This window comes from Pseudophryne corroboree, chromosome 2 (assembly GCF_028390025.1).
Source record: "Pseudophryne corroboree isolate aPseCor3 chromosome 2, aPseCor3.hap2, whole genome shotgun sequence".
Classification (NCBI taxonomy): domain Eukaryota; kingdom Metazoa; phylum Chordata; class Amphibia; order Anura; family Myobatrachidae; genus Pseudophryne; species Pseudophryne corroboree.
In genome coordinates this window covers 751,136,245-751,154,115 of record NC_086445.1, presented here as the reverse complement: position 1 = coordinate 751,154,115, position 17,871 = coordinate 751,136,245, and the positions used below count along the sequence as shown (strand labels likewise).

Sequence of the window (17,871 nt, the reverse complement as noted above, 5' to 3'; positions counted from 1 at the left end):
TCCAAAACCGACGTCCTTTCTGAGGGAGACGTTGGTAAAGCAGACTTTAGGAACCGGCGAGGGGGAAACCTTTCGAACTCCAGCATGTAACCCTGAGATATTATCTGCAGGACCCACGGGTCCACTTGTGAGTGAGCCCATTGATTGCTGAAAATCTTGAGTCGACCCCCCACCGTTCCTGGGTCCGCTTGTAAAGCCCCAGCGTCATGCTGATGGCTTTGTAGAAGCCGGGGCGGGCTTCTGTTCCTGGGCAGGGGCTGCGTGCTGCCCTTTCTTACCCTTTCCTCTGCCTCTCGGCAGATAAGACTGTCCTTTTGGTCGCTTTTTATAGGAGCGAAAGGACTGCGGCTGAAAAGACGGTGTCTTTTTCTGTTGTGAAGGGGTCTGAGGTAAAAAGGTGGATTTGCCGGCAGTTGCCGTGGTCACCAGGTCCGAAAGACCGACCCCAAACAATTCCTCTCCTTTATATGGCAATACTTCCATATGCCTCTTGGAATCCGCATCACCTGACCACTGTCGCGTCCATAAACTTCTTCTGGCAGATATGGACATCGCGCTTACTCTTGATGCTAGAGTACAAACATCCCTCTGAGCATCTCGCATATAAAGAAAAGCATCCTTTAATTGCTCTAGAGTCAATAAAATACTGTCCCTATCCAGGGTCTCAATATTTTCAGTCAGAGAATCCAACCACACTACCCCAGCACTGCACATCCAGGCTGAGGCTATTGCCGGTCGCAGTATAACACCAGTATGTGTGTATATACTCTTCAGTGTAGTTTCCAGCCTCCTATCTGCTGGATCCTTGAGGGCGGCCGTATCAGGAGACGGCAACGCCACTTGCTTTGATAAACGTGTGAGCGCCTTATCCACCTTAGGGGGTGTTTCCCAGCGCGCCCTAACCTCTGGTGGGAAAGGGTATAATGCCAACAACTTCTTTGAAATTAGCAATTTTCTATCGGGGGTAACCCACGCTTCATCACACACATCATTCAATTCCTCTGATTCTGGGAAAAATACAGGTAGTTTTTTCACCCCCCACATAATACCCCTTTTTGAGGTACCAGCAGTATCAGAGATCTGTAACGCCTCCTTCATTGCCGTGATCATATAACGTGTGGCCCTATTGGAAAATACGTTTGTTTCTTCACCGTCGACACTAGATTCATCTGTGTCGGTACCCGTGTCGACTGACTGAGGTAAAGGACGTTTTACAGCCCCTGACGGTGTCTGAGACGCCTGAACCGGTACTAACTGGTTTGCCGGGCGTCTTATTTCGTCAACTGACTTTTGTAGTGTGCTGACATTATCACGTAATTCCATAACTAAAGCCATCCATTCCGGTGTCGACTCCCTAGGGGGTGACATTACCATCATCGGCAATTGCTCTGCCTCCACACCAACATCGTCCTCATACATGTCGACACACACGTACCGACACACAGCAGGCACACAGGGAATGCTCTAATCGAAGACAGGACCCCTTAGCCCTTTGGGGAGACAGAGGGAGAGTTTGCCAGCACACACCAAAAGCGCTATAAATGTATATAAACAACCCTAGAAGGTGTTGTTTACTATATATGCGCTCTTAATATATAAATATCGCCAATTTATGCCCCCCTTCTCTTTGTTACCCTGTTTCTGTAGTGCAGTGCAGGGAAGAGTCCTGGGAGCCTTCCTCACCAGCGGAGCTGAGCAGGAAAATGGCGCTGAGTGCTGAGGAGAATAAGCTCCGCCCCTTTTTCGGCGGGATTTTTCTCCCGGTTTTTAAGAAACTGGCCTGGGTCAAAATACATACATATAGCCTTAATGGGTATATGTGATGTATTTATTTTGCCACTAAAGGTAATTATATTGCTGCCCAGGGCGCCCCCAGCAGCGCCCTGCACCCTCCGTGACTGAGTCAGTGAGCCGTGTGACAACAATGGCGCACAGCTGCAGTGCTGTGCGCTACCTTCATGAAGACTGTGGAGTCTTCTGCCGCCTGTTTTCCGGACCTCCGTTCTGCCGTCTCTTCAGCGTCTGTAAGGGGGATCGGCGGCGCGGCTCCGGGACGAACCCCAGGCTGACCTGTGTTCCGACTCCCTCTGGAGCTAAGTGTCCAGTAGCCTAAGACTCCAATCCATCCTGCACGCAGGTGAGTTGGAAATCTCTCCCCTAAGTCCCTCGATGCAGTGATCCTGTTGCCAGCAGGAATCACTGAGATTGAAACCTAAAAAAAAAAAACTTTTCTAAACAGCTCTTTAAGAGAGCCACCTAGATTGCACCCTCTCGGACGGGCACAAAAACCTAACTGAGGCTTGGAGGAGGGTCATAGGGGGAGGAGCCAGTACGCACCATGTGACCTAAAAGCTTTTTTAGATGTGCCCTGTCTCCTGCGGAGCCCGCTATTCCCCATGGTCCTGACGGAGTCCCCAGCATCCACTAGGACGTTAGAGAAATTGGTTATTAATAATATACCAACATAACACTAAATCTATGTTAATATATTAGTAACAATCAATGCATAAGCAGCTGCCTCCCCCAGATGCACTGCACAATCAGTGCAGCTGAATAACTAGCTGAGCCAACTCCCAGAGGACTGAGTCACTCCCTCCATGAGTCACCAGCACTGGTCTGTCAGTACTGAGTGTCTCTGGCAACTCACTGAATCATGTGCACTGTCTCTGCAATACATTCCAATACAAATGAGTCATGAGTCTGACTCATGGGCCGAGACACTGACTCTAGACACGCCACTGAACTGAGTCATGTGCCTCAACTCAGTTCAGTGAATCACTTTGCGACGCACCGACCTCCACGCTAGCGCAGTCTCAGCACCGAAACTTGAACTTCCCTTTCCCGCACTGCGCCTGCGCTACGCAAATGGTCACTTACGTCCTTGTGACGTCACCCCGCCGTTGCCGTTAGGAGGAGGAGGAGGAGGGAGAGAGAGCGAGAAGAGCGAGAGAGGGGGCGGCCTCATTGCGGCGGCGTAGGGTACGTGCGCTGGTGGCGTCGTGAAGCGGTCAGTTCAGGGGTTCAAAGAGGAAAAACATGGCGGACAACAAAGGAGGCGGTGGCGGGGAGACGGACGGCTCGGTGAGCAACAACAACAACAGTAGTGGCAGCGGACAAGACGGGAACACCGCGGGAAGCGAGGGCCAGGCCGCGGATGAGGCGGCCGAGAGCGGGGATAAGGCAGCGGCCCCAGCTGTTCCGGTGGCTGCCACGGCTGAGGAGAGCCCGGCCCCCTCGACCACCGCGGCCTCCTCGTCCTCCACGCCGGCTCCGGTGAACCTACTGGATACGTGCGCGGTGTGCAAGCAGAGCCTGCAGTGCCGGGAGTCGGAGCCGAAGCTGCTTCCCTGCCTGCACTCTTTCTGCCGCCGCTGCCTTCCGGAGCCCGAGCGGCAGCTCAGCGTCCCGCTACCCGGCGGCAGCAACGGGGACATCCAGCAAGGTGAGAGGCCGCAGCGTTTGATGGGCCGGGGAGGCTGGGGGCAGTGTGGTGGTGTGCATCTGGCGACACAGCAGCAGCAGCCTGCCAATATCACATGCATGTAACGCATCAGTGCTGGGGACTGGTCTGCAGCTGCCACAACTTTCTGCAGCTTTGTCTCCGGTGTCAGGACACTGTTGCTCTCTGTGCTTCTCCGCACAGGCAGTGTGTTGTGTTACAGTGGTGTGCAGCATCAGTATGGAGCTCTGCAGTGCTCAGACTATGCATGTGTTATTGCCTTAAACTTCCAATGATCTGCATTCTATTTCTCATATAAAATAAGATTGCAGCTGTGCTGTGTATTCTGAATGACTTCCTCCAAAGCTAGTTCCTGTAGGAATCCTGTGTTGGTTGTTGGATTGCCTGTCAGTGGTGAGAACGGCATCTCTGTGCAGTCACATGTTCTGTGTCATTGCCACATGCTCTGTGATATTCTGAGTAATATGTGTATGTTTATATAGCAGTGTTTACTTGACAAATATTTGTATTTTTGTGCAGGGTATTAACATGCTCTTGTGAAATGTTAGGGTTTTGTTGTAAATTGTGCTGTTATGTAAGATCTCAGTGTAGTGTTGCTTATGATGCTGCTCTGTGCTGACATACATGATTGGTAATCTTCATATATTTTACTCCTGATACCCACGTGTCCGTGTACTACACAATGTAAACAGTACTACTTTGAATTCTTGGGATTTGTATGTGTGGCTGCTGTATGTGTGTTTTTTTTTTTTTTGGTTTATGCTTTTTTTCGGTATAGGCTTGATTCTAACTCTTGGATACGCTCCAAGAAGTGGACATGTGGATTTAAACTTAAGTTGTATACACACGGTGCGGTTCTGACTAAATGCCGATTTTGACTTTGCAATTTCCCTTGAACTACCTGGAGCCCAGAACCACTGATAGTAACTATACACACGGTGCAATTTTGGCTATACTAGAAACTATATTGTACACAATACAGTCAAAATTGCCTTACCTGCACAGTCTTTTTTTTTTTTTTTTTTTTTTTTTCTTCTTGTGATCCCGACCCCACGGGAACGCTTTTCGGTATTGCAAGCTGTATACACACAGTGCGATATGTGCTAACTTTTCTTACGATTTTGACTAGGCAAAACCGTAAGCACACATCGCACAGTGCGTATGCACCTTCAGACTTTTGGATTTGTACATTGTCAGAACACCTACTTTTGTATTTGAATATTTTTAGTATGCTGGTTCATTTCTGGGAGTGAGAAGTATGACAGACTGGTGCATTTATGCAGCGTGCTTCCTTTCTCTATAGTTGATTTATAGAGTTGGGCGGGTTCAGTTCCGAAAAAGGAGCCCACCTGAATTTCAGGGATCTGACTGAATTGGAATAGCAGCTCAGGTTTTCCATCCTTGCTTGGATTCCAAATCAAGGCATGTTATCATTCCAGCGTCTGTTTCTTGCGGGTTTTGGATTCTATGGAAGTGCCTGCGGTGGTGATTTGATGCCATCTCACAGCAGACCGCATAGTGAGAGCTGTGTTGTCTGGCGGTCTGTGCTTACTCCACACTGCTGAGCTGACCTATCTGTGTCCATACACTCCAGTGCTTTTTAGTGTTAATATTGAGGCTGTACCCCACTGCGTCTTTGACATATTATAAGCGGTGTGACTTGCTGATTTGTGTTGCCATTTTCTAAAATAATTGCTTTTTTATTTTTTAATACAAGCTGTGTGTGCTGTACACCACTGCACTTTTGTTGACATATTAAATATAAGCGCCTTTGTTGACATAATATAGGCAGTGTGACTTGCTGCTTTGTTCTCAAAACAGAAATAATTGCTCTTATACAAACACCTTTGTTGACATAATAAATATATGCACTGTAACTCGCCACTGAGTGGTATTAAAAAAAAAAAAATATATATATATTTTTTTCATTTTATTTACTGTACAACTTGACTTCTCCCGCCCCCAATAAAGCTCAGAAATTATTTTTTTTGAGTCAGTTTGGTGAACATGAATGTAACCCTATCCAAAATGATTTTAGTAAAAAAAAATAATATATATATATATATATATATATATATATATATATATATATATATATATATATATATATATATATATATATATATTCCCCCCCCCCAAACATCGATCGTGACCATCGGAAAATTGGAACCATAGCGACCATCGCGGCTTTCATTTTGAAAGCCGGGACAACCTCCAGGTAAACAGGGGTGGGTGTGGGAGGTTTAATTTACACTCCCCAGCTGCTGCTATTGTCTGCAGCTGCTGGAGAGGGGGTCCTGCCGTGCTGACTGATTAGTAGCACAGCAATCAGGGGAGAGTGTGAGAGGCATAAAGACCTTCGGGTCCCTCTGACAGCAGCAGCGGGGGAAAGTTTCCCTGCTGCTGCCAACACTGTTTATCTGACCGCATCCTGTGCGACCAGGTCAGATAAAGCCCTTGCAGTCATGGTCGCATCTGATGTGACCATGCCAGGCAGGTGGTTAATTAGGGCAGATTCAGTTGTGGCGAGTGCCACCTGCTGGCCGTCTGAAGGAATGATCCTCAATCGGAGCTATTCAATTGTTTCTCTGGTAGACGCCCATTGGCAGCAGCTGACGCATTTTGTCTCGCACTCCTTGGGCCTCAAGAAAAAAAATGTGTAAAGTCCATAACTTGGGCTCCCATTCTTTGGAAATTGGACGTCGATTCGGGCTTATTAGATGGGTTTAGCTGCTTTGTGCTGCATTTATTTGTAAGCCAAGCTTTGCTGCGTTTGTGTGGAACTTATTTAGGATGTTTTGGGCACCCTGCGTGGTTTTTGGCTAGGAAGACTAGATCTGTGAGGGCTGTATGTTTCCCAGTAATGGTGCCCATTTCATTTAGAAAAGTTTTCTGAGAATCCGGTCTATAGCTATGTTGAAGAACATTGGTGATACTGCTTGACGCCAGTTGAGATTGTAAATGGTTGAGACATTTGGCCGCATATTCTCTTTGTTTTAGTTGCTGTTGTAGAGAGCTTGAAGCACCTTTAAGGGTATTATGAGATGTTCCCTGTCTTAAAGGTACACCAAACAGATTTTAGGACCACCCAGGTTGATTTGTCGGGAGAATGAGCATTCTACGACTTAACTGCCTGGCGCGATTCTGATTCCCGATAGAATCAGCATCGCGTCGGCCGCGCACCAGCAGAAGATGTCCCGACAATTGTCACATGGCGCTGTATTGAATAGCGCCGGGAGCTAATTCTCGGTGCTATTCAACGGTTGGCAAATTTAATTAACCACATAGTTTTCTAGTAACTCAGGTCTAATTCCCGGCGCTATTCATCTATCATCGAATTGAATTGTGCCTATCGATTTAATATGTTGGCCCTTTTAGATCTTTGTTGTAGAGGTTCTAAATGTTCCATTGCAGCTATGTAATATGCTGTGCAGCAGCTGTGAATCATGCTACTGGCCTCCTCCATTTCTTGGGCTTTTCCTTTCCACCATGCTGCTTTATCTGCTTTGAGTTGTATTTTAATGTCTATTCAGTCACAAGTAGAGTTTATGGTTTAATGTTTTTAATATAGGCACATTCGGCCACTAAGTCTATAGTGTTAGATATCCATGGTATGATTTTTCTCCGTTTAATTGGGCACGTCTGTCTGAGGTTATTCCCCTTTTTTTTTTTTTTTTTTTTTTTTTTTTCCTTTGCTTGCCAAATTTGTGTCGGTCTAGCTGTGGTTTACATAGTAATTAGGTGATAGCGGTGTGACCCTGTTTTTGAGCAGAATTTGAAAGTTCACCTGGTTATTAAGGTCTTTTAAGGCGTTTAATTCTAAAATTGTTGTGGGTTTCAAGGAGTTCTGCACTTTTTTTATGTAGATACTTAGCTTTGCTTGTAATGATGATCTGATCCAGTTGATGCTTCACCAATTTGCTCTCATGTCATGGAAGGCACTCTGAAACGGTTTTTGTATGATGAAATAATCCAGCATACTTTGTCTCCATTATTGGAGAACCATGTTAAGAGATGATTTTGTGAGTGTTGGAACCAGGTGTTGCATATTGCAAGATTGTTGTATTTGGCAAACATAACTAATGGGCCCTACACACTGGCCGACATGACTGCACGTTATGAACGATCTCGTTCATTAATGAACGAGATAACGTTCATATCGTGCAGTGTGGAGGCTCCAGCGATGAACGATGCGCGGCCTCGCACTCGTTCATCGCTGGTTCCCCGTGGGCTGTACATGCAGGCCAATATGGACGATCTCGTCCATATTTGCATGCTCTTCAATGCAGCCGGGTGACGTGGGGTGGGGGGGAGTGAAGAAACGTCACTCCCCCCTCCCCCCCCCCCCCGCTGCCGGGTTGGCCGTATCCGCCGTCGGGTAGCTCGGCGGTGGATCGGCCAGTGTGTAGGGCCTATAAGCGGAGACTATCATCATTGGGCTCATTTATGCGTTCAGATCAACACGATGGGGTCGATTCAATTCACCGACAGTTGAATAGCTCCCGGTGCTATTCAATACAGAGCCAAGTGACACTCAATTGTCTGTAATTCTTCTCTCACCCCCGGGGGATGAGAGAAGAAATCCGACAAAAGTGCTGCCGCGCGAGGCTGATTCTAAGTCGGAGAATGCCCGTGGGAACGGGCATTCGCCGACTTAACTTGAGCTGAATTGAATAGCGCTGGGAGCTAATTCCCAGAGCTATTCAACTGTCGGTGAATTGAATCGACCCCATACTGTAGTTATGTGGTTTCCATATTGGCACTGCTCTAAAATTTTCTGCAGTTCATTGTAGGAAAAAATCTTTGTCTTGGTCATTTCTTGGCTCTGTTGCAGGGTTAGCTGGTTTACACCAAATGTTTTATATTTAAAAAAAACAAAAAACCCCCAACCCAATTTCTCTATCGTCCTAAGTGGATGCTGGGGTTCCTGAAAGGACCATGGGGAATAGCGGCTCCGCAGGAGACAGGGCACAAAAAAGTAAAGCTTTACTAGGTCAGGTGGTGTGCACTGGCTCCTCCCCCTATGACCCTCCTCCAGACTCCAGTTAGATTTTGTGCCCGAACGAGAAGGGTGCAATCTAGGTGGCTCTCCTAAAGAGCTGCTTAGAGAAAGTTTAGTTTAGGTTTTTTTACTTTACAGTGAGTCCTGCTGGCAACAGGATCACTGCAACGAGGGACTTAGGGGAGAAGTAGTAAACTCACCTGCGTGCAGAGTGGATTTGCTGCTTGGCTACTGGACACCATTAGCTCCAGAGGGATCGAACACAGGCCCAGCCATGGAGTCCGGTCCCGGAGCCGCGCCGCCGACCCCCTTGCAGATGCTGAAGCGTGAAGAGGTCCAGAAACCGGCGGCTGAAGACTCCTCAGTCTTCATAAGGTAGCGCACAGCACTGCAGCTGTGCGCCATTTTCCTCTCAGCACACTTCACACGGCAGTCACTGAGGGTGCAGAGCGCTGGGGGGGGGCGCTCTGAGAGGCAAATAAAAACCTTATAAAAGGCTAAAAATACCTCACATATAGCCCACAGGGGCTATATGGAGATATTTAACCCCTGCCTGACTAAAATAATAGCGGGAGAAGAACCCACCGAGAAAGGGGCGGGGCCTATCTCCTCAGCACACGGCGCCATTTTCTGTCACAGCTCCGCTGGTCAGGACGGCTCCCAGGTCTCTCCCCTGCACTGCACTACAGAAACAGGGTAAAACAGAGAGGGGGGGCACATTAATGGCTATATATTGTATATATTAAAGCAGCTATAAGGGAGCACTTAATTATAAGGCTATCCCTGTTATATATAGCGCTTTTTGGTGTGTGCTGGCAGACTCTCCCTCTGTCTCCCCAAAAGGGCTAGTGGGTCCTGTCTTCATTAGAGCATTCCCTGTGTGTTTGCTGTGTGTGTCGGTACGTGGTGTCGACATGTATGAGGACGATATTGGTGTGGAGGCGGAGCAATTGCCAAATATGCAGATGTCACCCCCCAGGGGGTCGACACCAGAATGGATGCCTTTATTTGTGGAATTACGTGATAGTTTATCTTCACTTAAACAGTCGGTTGAGGACATGAGGCGGCCGGACAATCAATTAATGCCTGTCCAGGCGCCTCAAACACCGTCAGGGGCTGTAAAACGCCCTTTGCCTCAGTCGGTCGACACAGACCCAGACACAGGCACTGATTCTAGTGACGACGGTGGAAATTCAAACGTATTTTCCAGTAGGGCCACACGTTATATGATTTTGGCAATGAAGGAGACGTTACATTTAGCTGATACTACAGATACCGTAAAACAGGGTATTATGTATGGTGTGAAAAAACTACCAACAGTTTTTCCTGAATCAGAAGAGTTAAATGACGTGTGTGATGAAGCGTGGGTTGCTCCTGATAGAAAGTTGATAATTTCAAAAAAAAAAAAAAAAAAAATTATTGGCATTATACCCTTTCCCGCCAGAGGTTAGGGCGCGCTGGGAAACACCCCCTAAGGTGGACAAGGCGCTCACACGCTTATCTAAACAAGTGGCGTTACCCTCTCCTGAGACGGCCGCACTTAAGGATCCATCAGATAGGAGGATGGAAGTTATTCAAAAGAGTATATACACACATGCAGGTGTTATACTACGACCAGCTATAGCAACTGCCTGGATGTGCAGTGCTGGAGTAGTTTGGTCAGAATCCCTGATTGAAAATATTGATACCCTAGATAGGGACAAGGTTTTGCTGTCGTTAGAACAAATAAAGGATGCATTTATCTATATGCGTGATGCACAGAGAGATATCTGCACACTGGCATCTCGGGTGAGTGCTATGTCCATTTCAGCCAGAAGAGCCTTATGGACACGACAGTGGACAGGTGATGCGGATTCAAAACGTCATATGGAAGTTTTGCCGTATAAAGGGGAGGAGTTATTTGGAGTCGGTCTATCAGACTTGGTGGCCACGGCTACTGCCGGGAAATCCACCTTTTTACCTCAAGTCACTCCCCAACAGAAAAAGGCACCGACCTTTCAACCGCAGCCCTTTCGCTCCTACAAAAATAAGAGAGCAAAGGGCTTGTCGTACCTGCCACGAGGCAGAGGCAGAGGGAAGAGACACCAACAGGCAGCTCCTTCCCAGGAACAGAAGCCCTCCCCGGCTCCTGCAAAAACCTCAGCATGACGCTGGGGCCTCTCAAGCGGACTCGGGGACAGTGGGCGGCCGTCTCAAAAATTACAGCGCGCAGTGGGCTCACTCGCAGGTAGACCCCTGGATCCTGCAGATAATATCTCAGGGGTACAGGTTGGAATTAGAGACGGATCCTCCTCATCGTTTCCTGAAGTCTGCGTTACCAACCGTCTCGTCCGAAAGGGAGATGGTTTTGGACGCCATTCACAAGCTGTACTCTCAGCAGGTGATAGTCAAAGTACCCCTCTTACAACAAGGAAAGGGGTATTATTCCACTCTATTTGTGGTACCGAAGCCGGATGGCTCGGTAAGGCCTATTCTAAATCTAAAGTCCTTGAACATCTACATAAAAAAGTTCAAGTTCAAGATGGAGTCACTCAGAGCAGTGATAGCGAACCTGGAAGAAGGGGACTTTATGGTATCCTTGGACATCAAGGATGCGTATCTCCACGTTCCGATTTACCCCGCACACCAGGGGTACCTCAGGTTCGTTGTTCAAAACTGTCACTATCAGTTTCAGACGCTGCCGTTCGGATTGTCCACGGCGCCTCGGGTCTTTACCAAGGTAATGGCCGAGATGATGATTCTTCTTCGAAGAAAAGGCGTATTAGTTATCCCATACTTGGACGATCTCCTGATAAGGGCAAGGTCCAGAGAACAGCTGGAGACAGGATTAGCACTATCTCAAGAGGTGCTAAGACAACACGGGTGGATTCTGAATATTCCAAAATCCCAATTAATCCCGACAACTCGTCTGCTGTTCCTAGGAATGATTCTGGACACGGTCCAGAAAAAGGTTTTCCTTCCCGAGGAAAAAGCCAAGGAGTTATCCGACCTGGTCAGGAACCTCCTAAAACCAGGAAAGGTGTCAGTACATCAATGCACAAGAGTCCTGGGAAAAATGGTGGCTTCTTACGAAGCAATTCCATTCGGCAGATTCCATGCAAGAATATTCCAAAGGGATCTGTTGGACAAATGGTCAGGGTCGCATCTGCAGATGCACCTGCGAATAACCCTGTCACCAAAGACAAGGGTGTCACTTCTGTGGTGGTTGCAGAAGGCTCCCCTATTAGAAGGCCGCAGATTCGGCATTCAGGATTGGATCCTGGTGACCACGGACGCCAGCCTGAGAGGCTGGGGAGCAGTCACACAAGGAAGAAACTTCCAGGGAGTATGGACGAGCCTGGAAAAGTCTCTTCACATAAACATTCTGGAACTAAGAGCAATCTACAATGCTCTAAGCCAGGCGGAACTTCTCCTGCAAGGGAAGCCGGTGTTGATTCAGTCGGACAACATCACGGCGGTCGCCCATGTAAACAGGCAGGGCGGCACAAGAAGCAGGAGTGCAATGGCAGAAGCTGCCAAGATTCTTCGCTGGGCGGAGAATCACGTGATAGCACTGTCAGCAGTGTTCATCCCGGGCGTGGACAACTGGGAAGCAGACTTCCTCAGCAGACACGATCTTCATCCGGGAGAGTGGGGTCTACATCCAGAGGTCTTCAACATGTTAATAGACCGTTGGGAAAGACCAATTGTAGACATGATGGCGTCTCGCCTCAACAAGAAACTGGACAAATATTGCGCCAGGTCAAGAGATCCACAGGCAATAGCTGTGGACGCACTGGTAACTCCTTGGGTGTACCAGTCAGTGTATGTGTTTCCTCCTCTGCCGCTCATACCAAAGGTATTGAAGATCATACGGCAAAGAAGAGTAAGAACAATACTAGTGGTTCCGGATTGGCCGAGAAGAACTTGGTACCCGGAACTTCAAGAGATGCTCACGGACGAACCGTGGCCTCTACCTCTGAGAAGGGACCTGCTACAGCAGGGTCCCTGTCTCTTTCAAGACTTACCGCGGCTGCGTTTGACGGCATGGCGGTTGAACGCCAGATCCTAAAAGGGAAAGGCATTCCAGAAGAAGTCATTCCTACCTTGATTAAGGCACGGAAGGAAGTCACCGTGAAACATTATCACCGCATTTGGCGAAAATATGTTGCGTGGTGCGAGGATCGGAGTGTTCCGACGGAGGAATTTCAACTGGGTCGTTTCCTACATTTCCTACAATCAGGATTGTCTATGGGTCTCAAATTGGGATCCATTAAGGTTCAAATTTCGGCCCTGTCAATATTCTTCCAAAAAGAATTGGCCTCTGTCCCTGAGGTCCAGACTTTTGTCAAAGGAGTACTGCATATACAGCCTCCTGTGGTGCCTCCGGTGGCACCGTGGGATCTAAATGTAGTTTTAGATTTCCTCAAATCCCATTGGTTTGAACCATTGAAAAAGGTGGATTTGAAATATCTCACATGGAAAGTGACTATGTTACTGGCCCTGGCTTCTGCCAGGAGAGTATCTGAATTGGCGGCTTTATCTTATAAAAGCCCTTATCTAATCTTCCATTCGGATAGGGCAGAACTGCGGACTCGTCCGCATTTTCTCCCTAAAGTGGTATCAGCATTTCATCTGAACCAACCTATTGTGGTGCCTGCGGCCACTAGCGACTTGGAGGACTCCAAGTTGTTGGACGTTGTCAGAGCTTTAAAAATATACATTTCAAGGACGGCTGGAGTCAGAAAATCTGACTCGCTGTTTATACTGTATGCACCCAACAAGTTGGGCGCACCTGCTTCTAAGCAGTCGATTGCTCGTTGGATTTGTAACACAATTCAACTTGCACATTCTGTGGCAGGCCTGCCACAGCCTAAAACTGTAAAAGCCCACTCCACAAGGAAGGTGGGCTCATCTTGGGCGGCTGCCCGAGGGGTCTCGGCATTACAACTCTGCCGAGCAGCTACGTGGTCGGGGGAGAACACGTTTGTAAAATGTTACAAATTTGATACCCTGGCAAAGGAGGACCTGGAGTTCTCTCATTCGGTGCTGCAGAGTCATCCGCACTCTCCCGCCCGTTTGGGAGCTTTGGTATAATCCCCATGGTCCTTTCAGGAACCCCAGCATCCACTTAGGACGATAGAGAAAATAAGAATTTACTTACCGATAATTCTATTTCTCGGAGTCCGTAGTGGATGCTGGGCGCCCATCCCAAGTGCGGATTATCTGCAATACTTGTACATAGTTATTGTTAACTAATTCGGGTTATTGTTAAGGAGCCATCTTTAAGAGGCCCTTTCTGTTATCATACTGTTAACTGGGTTTAGATCACAAGTTGTACGGTGTGATTGGTGTGGCTGGTATGAGTCTTACCCGGGATTCAAAATGCCTCCCTTATTGTGTATGCTCGTCCGGGCACAGTACCTAACTGGAGTCTGGAGGAGGGTCATAGGGGGAGGAGCCAGTGCACACCACCTGACCTAGTAAAGCTTTACTTTTTTGTGCCCTGTCTCCTGCGGAGCCGCTATTCCCCATGGTCCTTTCAGGAACCCCAGCATCCACTACGGACTCCGAGAAATAGAATTATCGGTAAGTAAATTCTTATTTTCTCTAACGTCCTAGTGGATGCTGGGGACTCCGTCAGGACCATGGGGAATAGCGGCTCCGCAGGAGACAGGGCACAAAAGCAAGCTTTTAGGATCACATGGTGTGTACTGGCTCCTCCCCCTATGACCCTCCTCCAAGCCTCAGTTAGGTTTTTGTGCCCGGCCGAGAAGGGTGCAATCTAGGTGGCTCTCTTAAAGAGTTACTTAGAAAAAGTTTTTAGGTTCTTTATTTTCAGTGAGTCCTGCTGGCAACAGGCTCACTGCATCGAGGGACTTAGGGGAGAGATTTTCAACTCACCTGCGTGCAGGATGGATTGGATTCTTAGGCTACTGGACATAGCTCCAGAGGGAGTCGGAACACAGGGCTCGCCCTGGGGTTCGTCCCGGAGCCGCGCCGCCGACCCCCCTTGCAGACGCTGAAGATGAAGAGGTCCGGAACCAGGCGGCAGAAGACTCTGTCTTCATCAGGTAGCGCACAGCACTGCAGCTGTGCGCCATTGTTGACAGCACACTTCACACAGCGGTCACGGAGGGTGCAGGGCGCTGGAGGGGGGCGCCCTGGGCAGCAATGTATAATACCTGTATGGCGAAAAATACATCACATATAGCCCTTGAGGCTATATGGATGTATTTAACCCCTGCCAGATATCTAAAACTCCGGAGAAGAAGCCCGCCGAAAAGGGGGCGGGGCCTATTCTCCTCAGCACACAGCGCCATTTTCCCTCACAGAAAGGCTGGTGGGAAGGCTCCCATGCTCTCCCCTGCACTGCACTACAGAAACAGGGTTAAAACAGAGAGGGGGGGCACTGATTTGGCGATATGTATATATATTAAAATGCTATAAGGGAGGAACACTTATATAAAGGTTGTCCCTGGATAATTATAGCGTTTTGGTGTGTGCTGGCAAACTCTCCCTCTGTCTCCCCAAAGGGCTAGTGGGTCCTGTCCTCTATCAGAGCATTCCCTATGTGTGTGCTGTATGTCGGTACGTGTGTGTCGACATGTATGAGGAAAATATTGGTGAGGAGGCGGAGCAAATTGCCTGTAATGGTGATGTCACTCTCTAGGGAGTCGACACCGGAATGGATGGCTTATTTATGGAAATTACGTGACAATGTCAACACGCTGCAAGCCGGTTGACGACATGAGAGGGCCGGCGAACAAATTAGTATCTGTCCAGGCGTCTCAAACACCGTCAGGGGCTGTAAAATGCCCATTTACCTCAGTCGGTCGACACAGACCCAGACACGGACACTGATTTCAGTGTCGACGGTGAAGAAACAAACGTATTTTCTTTTAGGGCCACACGTTAAGGGCAATGAAGGAGGTGTTACATATTTCTGATACTCCAAGTACCACAAAAAAGGGTATTATGTGTGAGGTGAAAAAACTACCTGTAGTTTTTCCTGAATCAGATAAATTAAATGAAGTGTGTGATGATGCGTGGGTTTCCCCCGATAGAAAATTATTGGCGGTATACCCTTTCCCGCCAGAAGTTAAGGCGCGGTGGGAAACACCCCTCAGGGTGGATAAGGCGCTCACACGCTTATTAGAACAAGTAGCGGTACCATCTACGGATAGGGCCGTACTTAAGGAGCCAGCTGATAGGAGGCTGAAAAATATCCTAAAAAGTATACACACACATGCTGGTGTTATACTGCGACCAGCGATCGCCTCAGCCTGGATGTGCAGAGCTGAGGTGGCTTGGTCGGATTCCCTGACTAAAAATATTGATACCTTTGACAGGGACAGTATTTTATTGACTATAGAGCATTTAAAGGATGCATTTCTATATATGCGAGATGCGCAGAGGGATATTTGCACTCTGGCATCAAGAGTAAATGCGATGTCCATATCTGCAAGAAGATGTTTATGGACACGACAGTGGTCAGGTGATGCAGATTCCAAACGGCACAAAGATGTATTGCCGTATAAAGGGGAGGAGTTATTTGGGGTCGGTCCATGGGACCTGGTGGCCAGGGCAACTGCTGGAAAATCCACCGTTTTTTACCCTAAGTCACATCTCTGCAGAAAAAGACACCGTCTTTTCAGCCTCAGTCCTTTTGTCCCTATAAGAGTCATATCTGCCCAGGGATAGAGGAAAGGGAAGAAGACTGCAGCAGGCAGCCCATTCCCATGAACAGAAGCCTTCCACCGCTTCTACCAAGTTCTCAGCATGACGCTGGGACCGTACAGGACCCCTGGATCCTACAAGTAGTATCCAAGGGGTACAGATTGGAATGTCGAGAGGTTTCCCCCCTCGCAGGTTCCTGTAGTCTGCTGTACCAATGTCTCTCTCCGACAGGGAGGCAGTATTGAAAACAATTCACAAGCTGTATTCCCAGCAGGTGATAATAAAATTACCCCTCCGACAACAAGGAAAGGGGTATTACTCCACACTATATGGTGGTACTGAAGGCTAGGTGAGACCTATTCTAAATCTGAAAAATTTGAACACTTACAAGGGTTCAAATCCAGATGGAGTCAATCAGAGCAGTGATAGCAAAGAACAAGGGGACTATATGGTGTCCCGGGACATCAGGGATGCTTACCTCCATGTCCCAAAATTTGCCTTTTCTCACCAAGGGTACCTCAGTTTCGTGGTACAGAACTGTCACTATCAGTTTCAAGACGATGCCGTTGGATTGTCCAAGGCACCCCGGGTCCTTACCAAGGTAATGACCGAAAGGAGGATTCGTCTTCAAAGAAAATGGACGACCTCCTGATAAGAACAAGGTCCAGAGAACAGTTGGAGGTCGGAGTAGCACTATCTCAAGTAGTTCTACGACAGCACGGGTGGATTTTAAATATTCCAAAACCGCAGTTGTTCCGACGACACGTCTGCTGGTCTTAGGGATGATTCTGGACACAGTCCAGGAAAAGGTGTTTCTCCCAGAGGAGAAAGCCAGGGAGTTATCCGAGCTAATCGGGATCCTCCTAAAACCAGGAAAAGTGTCAGTGCATCATTGCACAAAGAGTCCTGGTAAAAATGGTGGCTTATTACGAAGCGCTTCCATTCGGCAGATTTCACGCAAGAACTCTTCAGTGGGATCTGCTGGACAAATGGTCCGGATCGCATCTTCAGATGCATCAGCGGATAACCCTATATCCAAGGACAAGGGTGTCTCTCCTGTGGTGATTACAGAGTGCTCATCTTCTAGAGGGCCGCAGATTCGGCATTCAGGATTGGATGCTCGTGACCACGGAGGCCAGCCTGAGAGGCTGGGGAGCAGTCACACAAGGAGTGTGATCAAGTCTGGAGAATTCTCTCCACATAAATATACTGGAGCTAAAAGCAAATTTATAATGCTCTAAGCTTAGCAAGACCTCTGCTTCAAGGTCAGCCGGTATTGATCCAGTGGGATAACATCACGGCAGTCGCCCACGTAAACAGAAAGGGCGGCACAAGAAGCAGGAGGGCAGTGGCAAAACTGCAAGGATTTTTCGCTAGGCAGAAAATCATGTGATAGCACTGTCAGCAGTGTTCATTCCGGGAGTGGACGACTGGGAAGCAGACTTCCTCAGCAGGCACGACCTCCACCCGGGAGAGTGGGAACTTCATCGGGAAGTTTTCCGCATGATTGTGAACCGTTGGGAAAGACCAAAGGTGGACATGATGGCGTCCCGCCCGAACAAAAAATGGGACAGGTATTGCGCCAGGTCACGAGACCTTCAGGCGATAGCTGTGGACGTCCTGGTAACACCGTGGGTGTAACAGTCGGTGTATGTGTTCCCTCCTCTGCTTCTCATAACCAAGGTATTGAGAATTATAAGACATAGAGGAGTAAGAACTATACTCGTGGCTCCGGATTGGCCAAGAGGGA

The 17,871-nt window shown here is 48.2% G+C and overlaps 1 protein-coding gene across 2 annotated transcripts in view; it reads left to right on the top strand.

Moving 5' to 3' along the window:
- Positions 1 to 2,867: 2,867 nt before the first annotated feature.
- Positions 2,868 to 17,871, top strand: part of TRIM33 (tripartite motif containing 33) — a 347,475-nt gene continuing 332,471 nt past the window's right edge. Inside the window, exon 1 of one of the 2 annotated variants that reach the window (XM_063955426.1) lies at positions 2,868 to 3,442. In XM_063955426.1, the coding sequence (XP_063811496.1) occupies positions 3,037 to 3,442 (406 nt within the window). In that variant the 5' untranslated portion in view covers positions 2,868 to 3,036. The remainder of the gene's footprint in view (positions 3,443 to 17,871) is intronic. The other variant, XM_063955427.1, reaches the window with a different exon arrangement.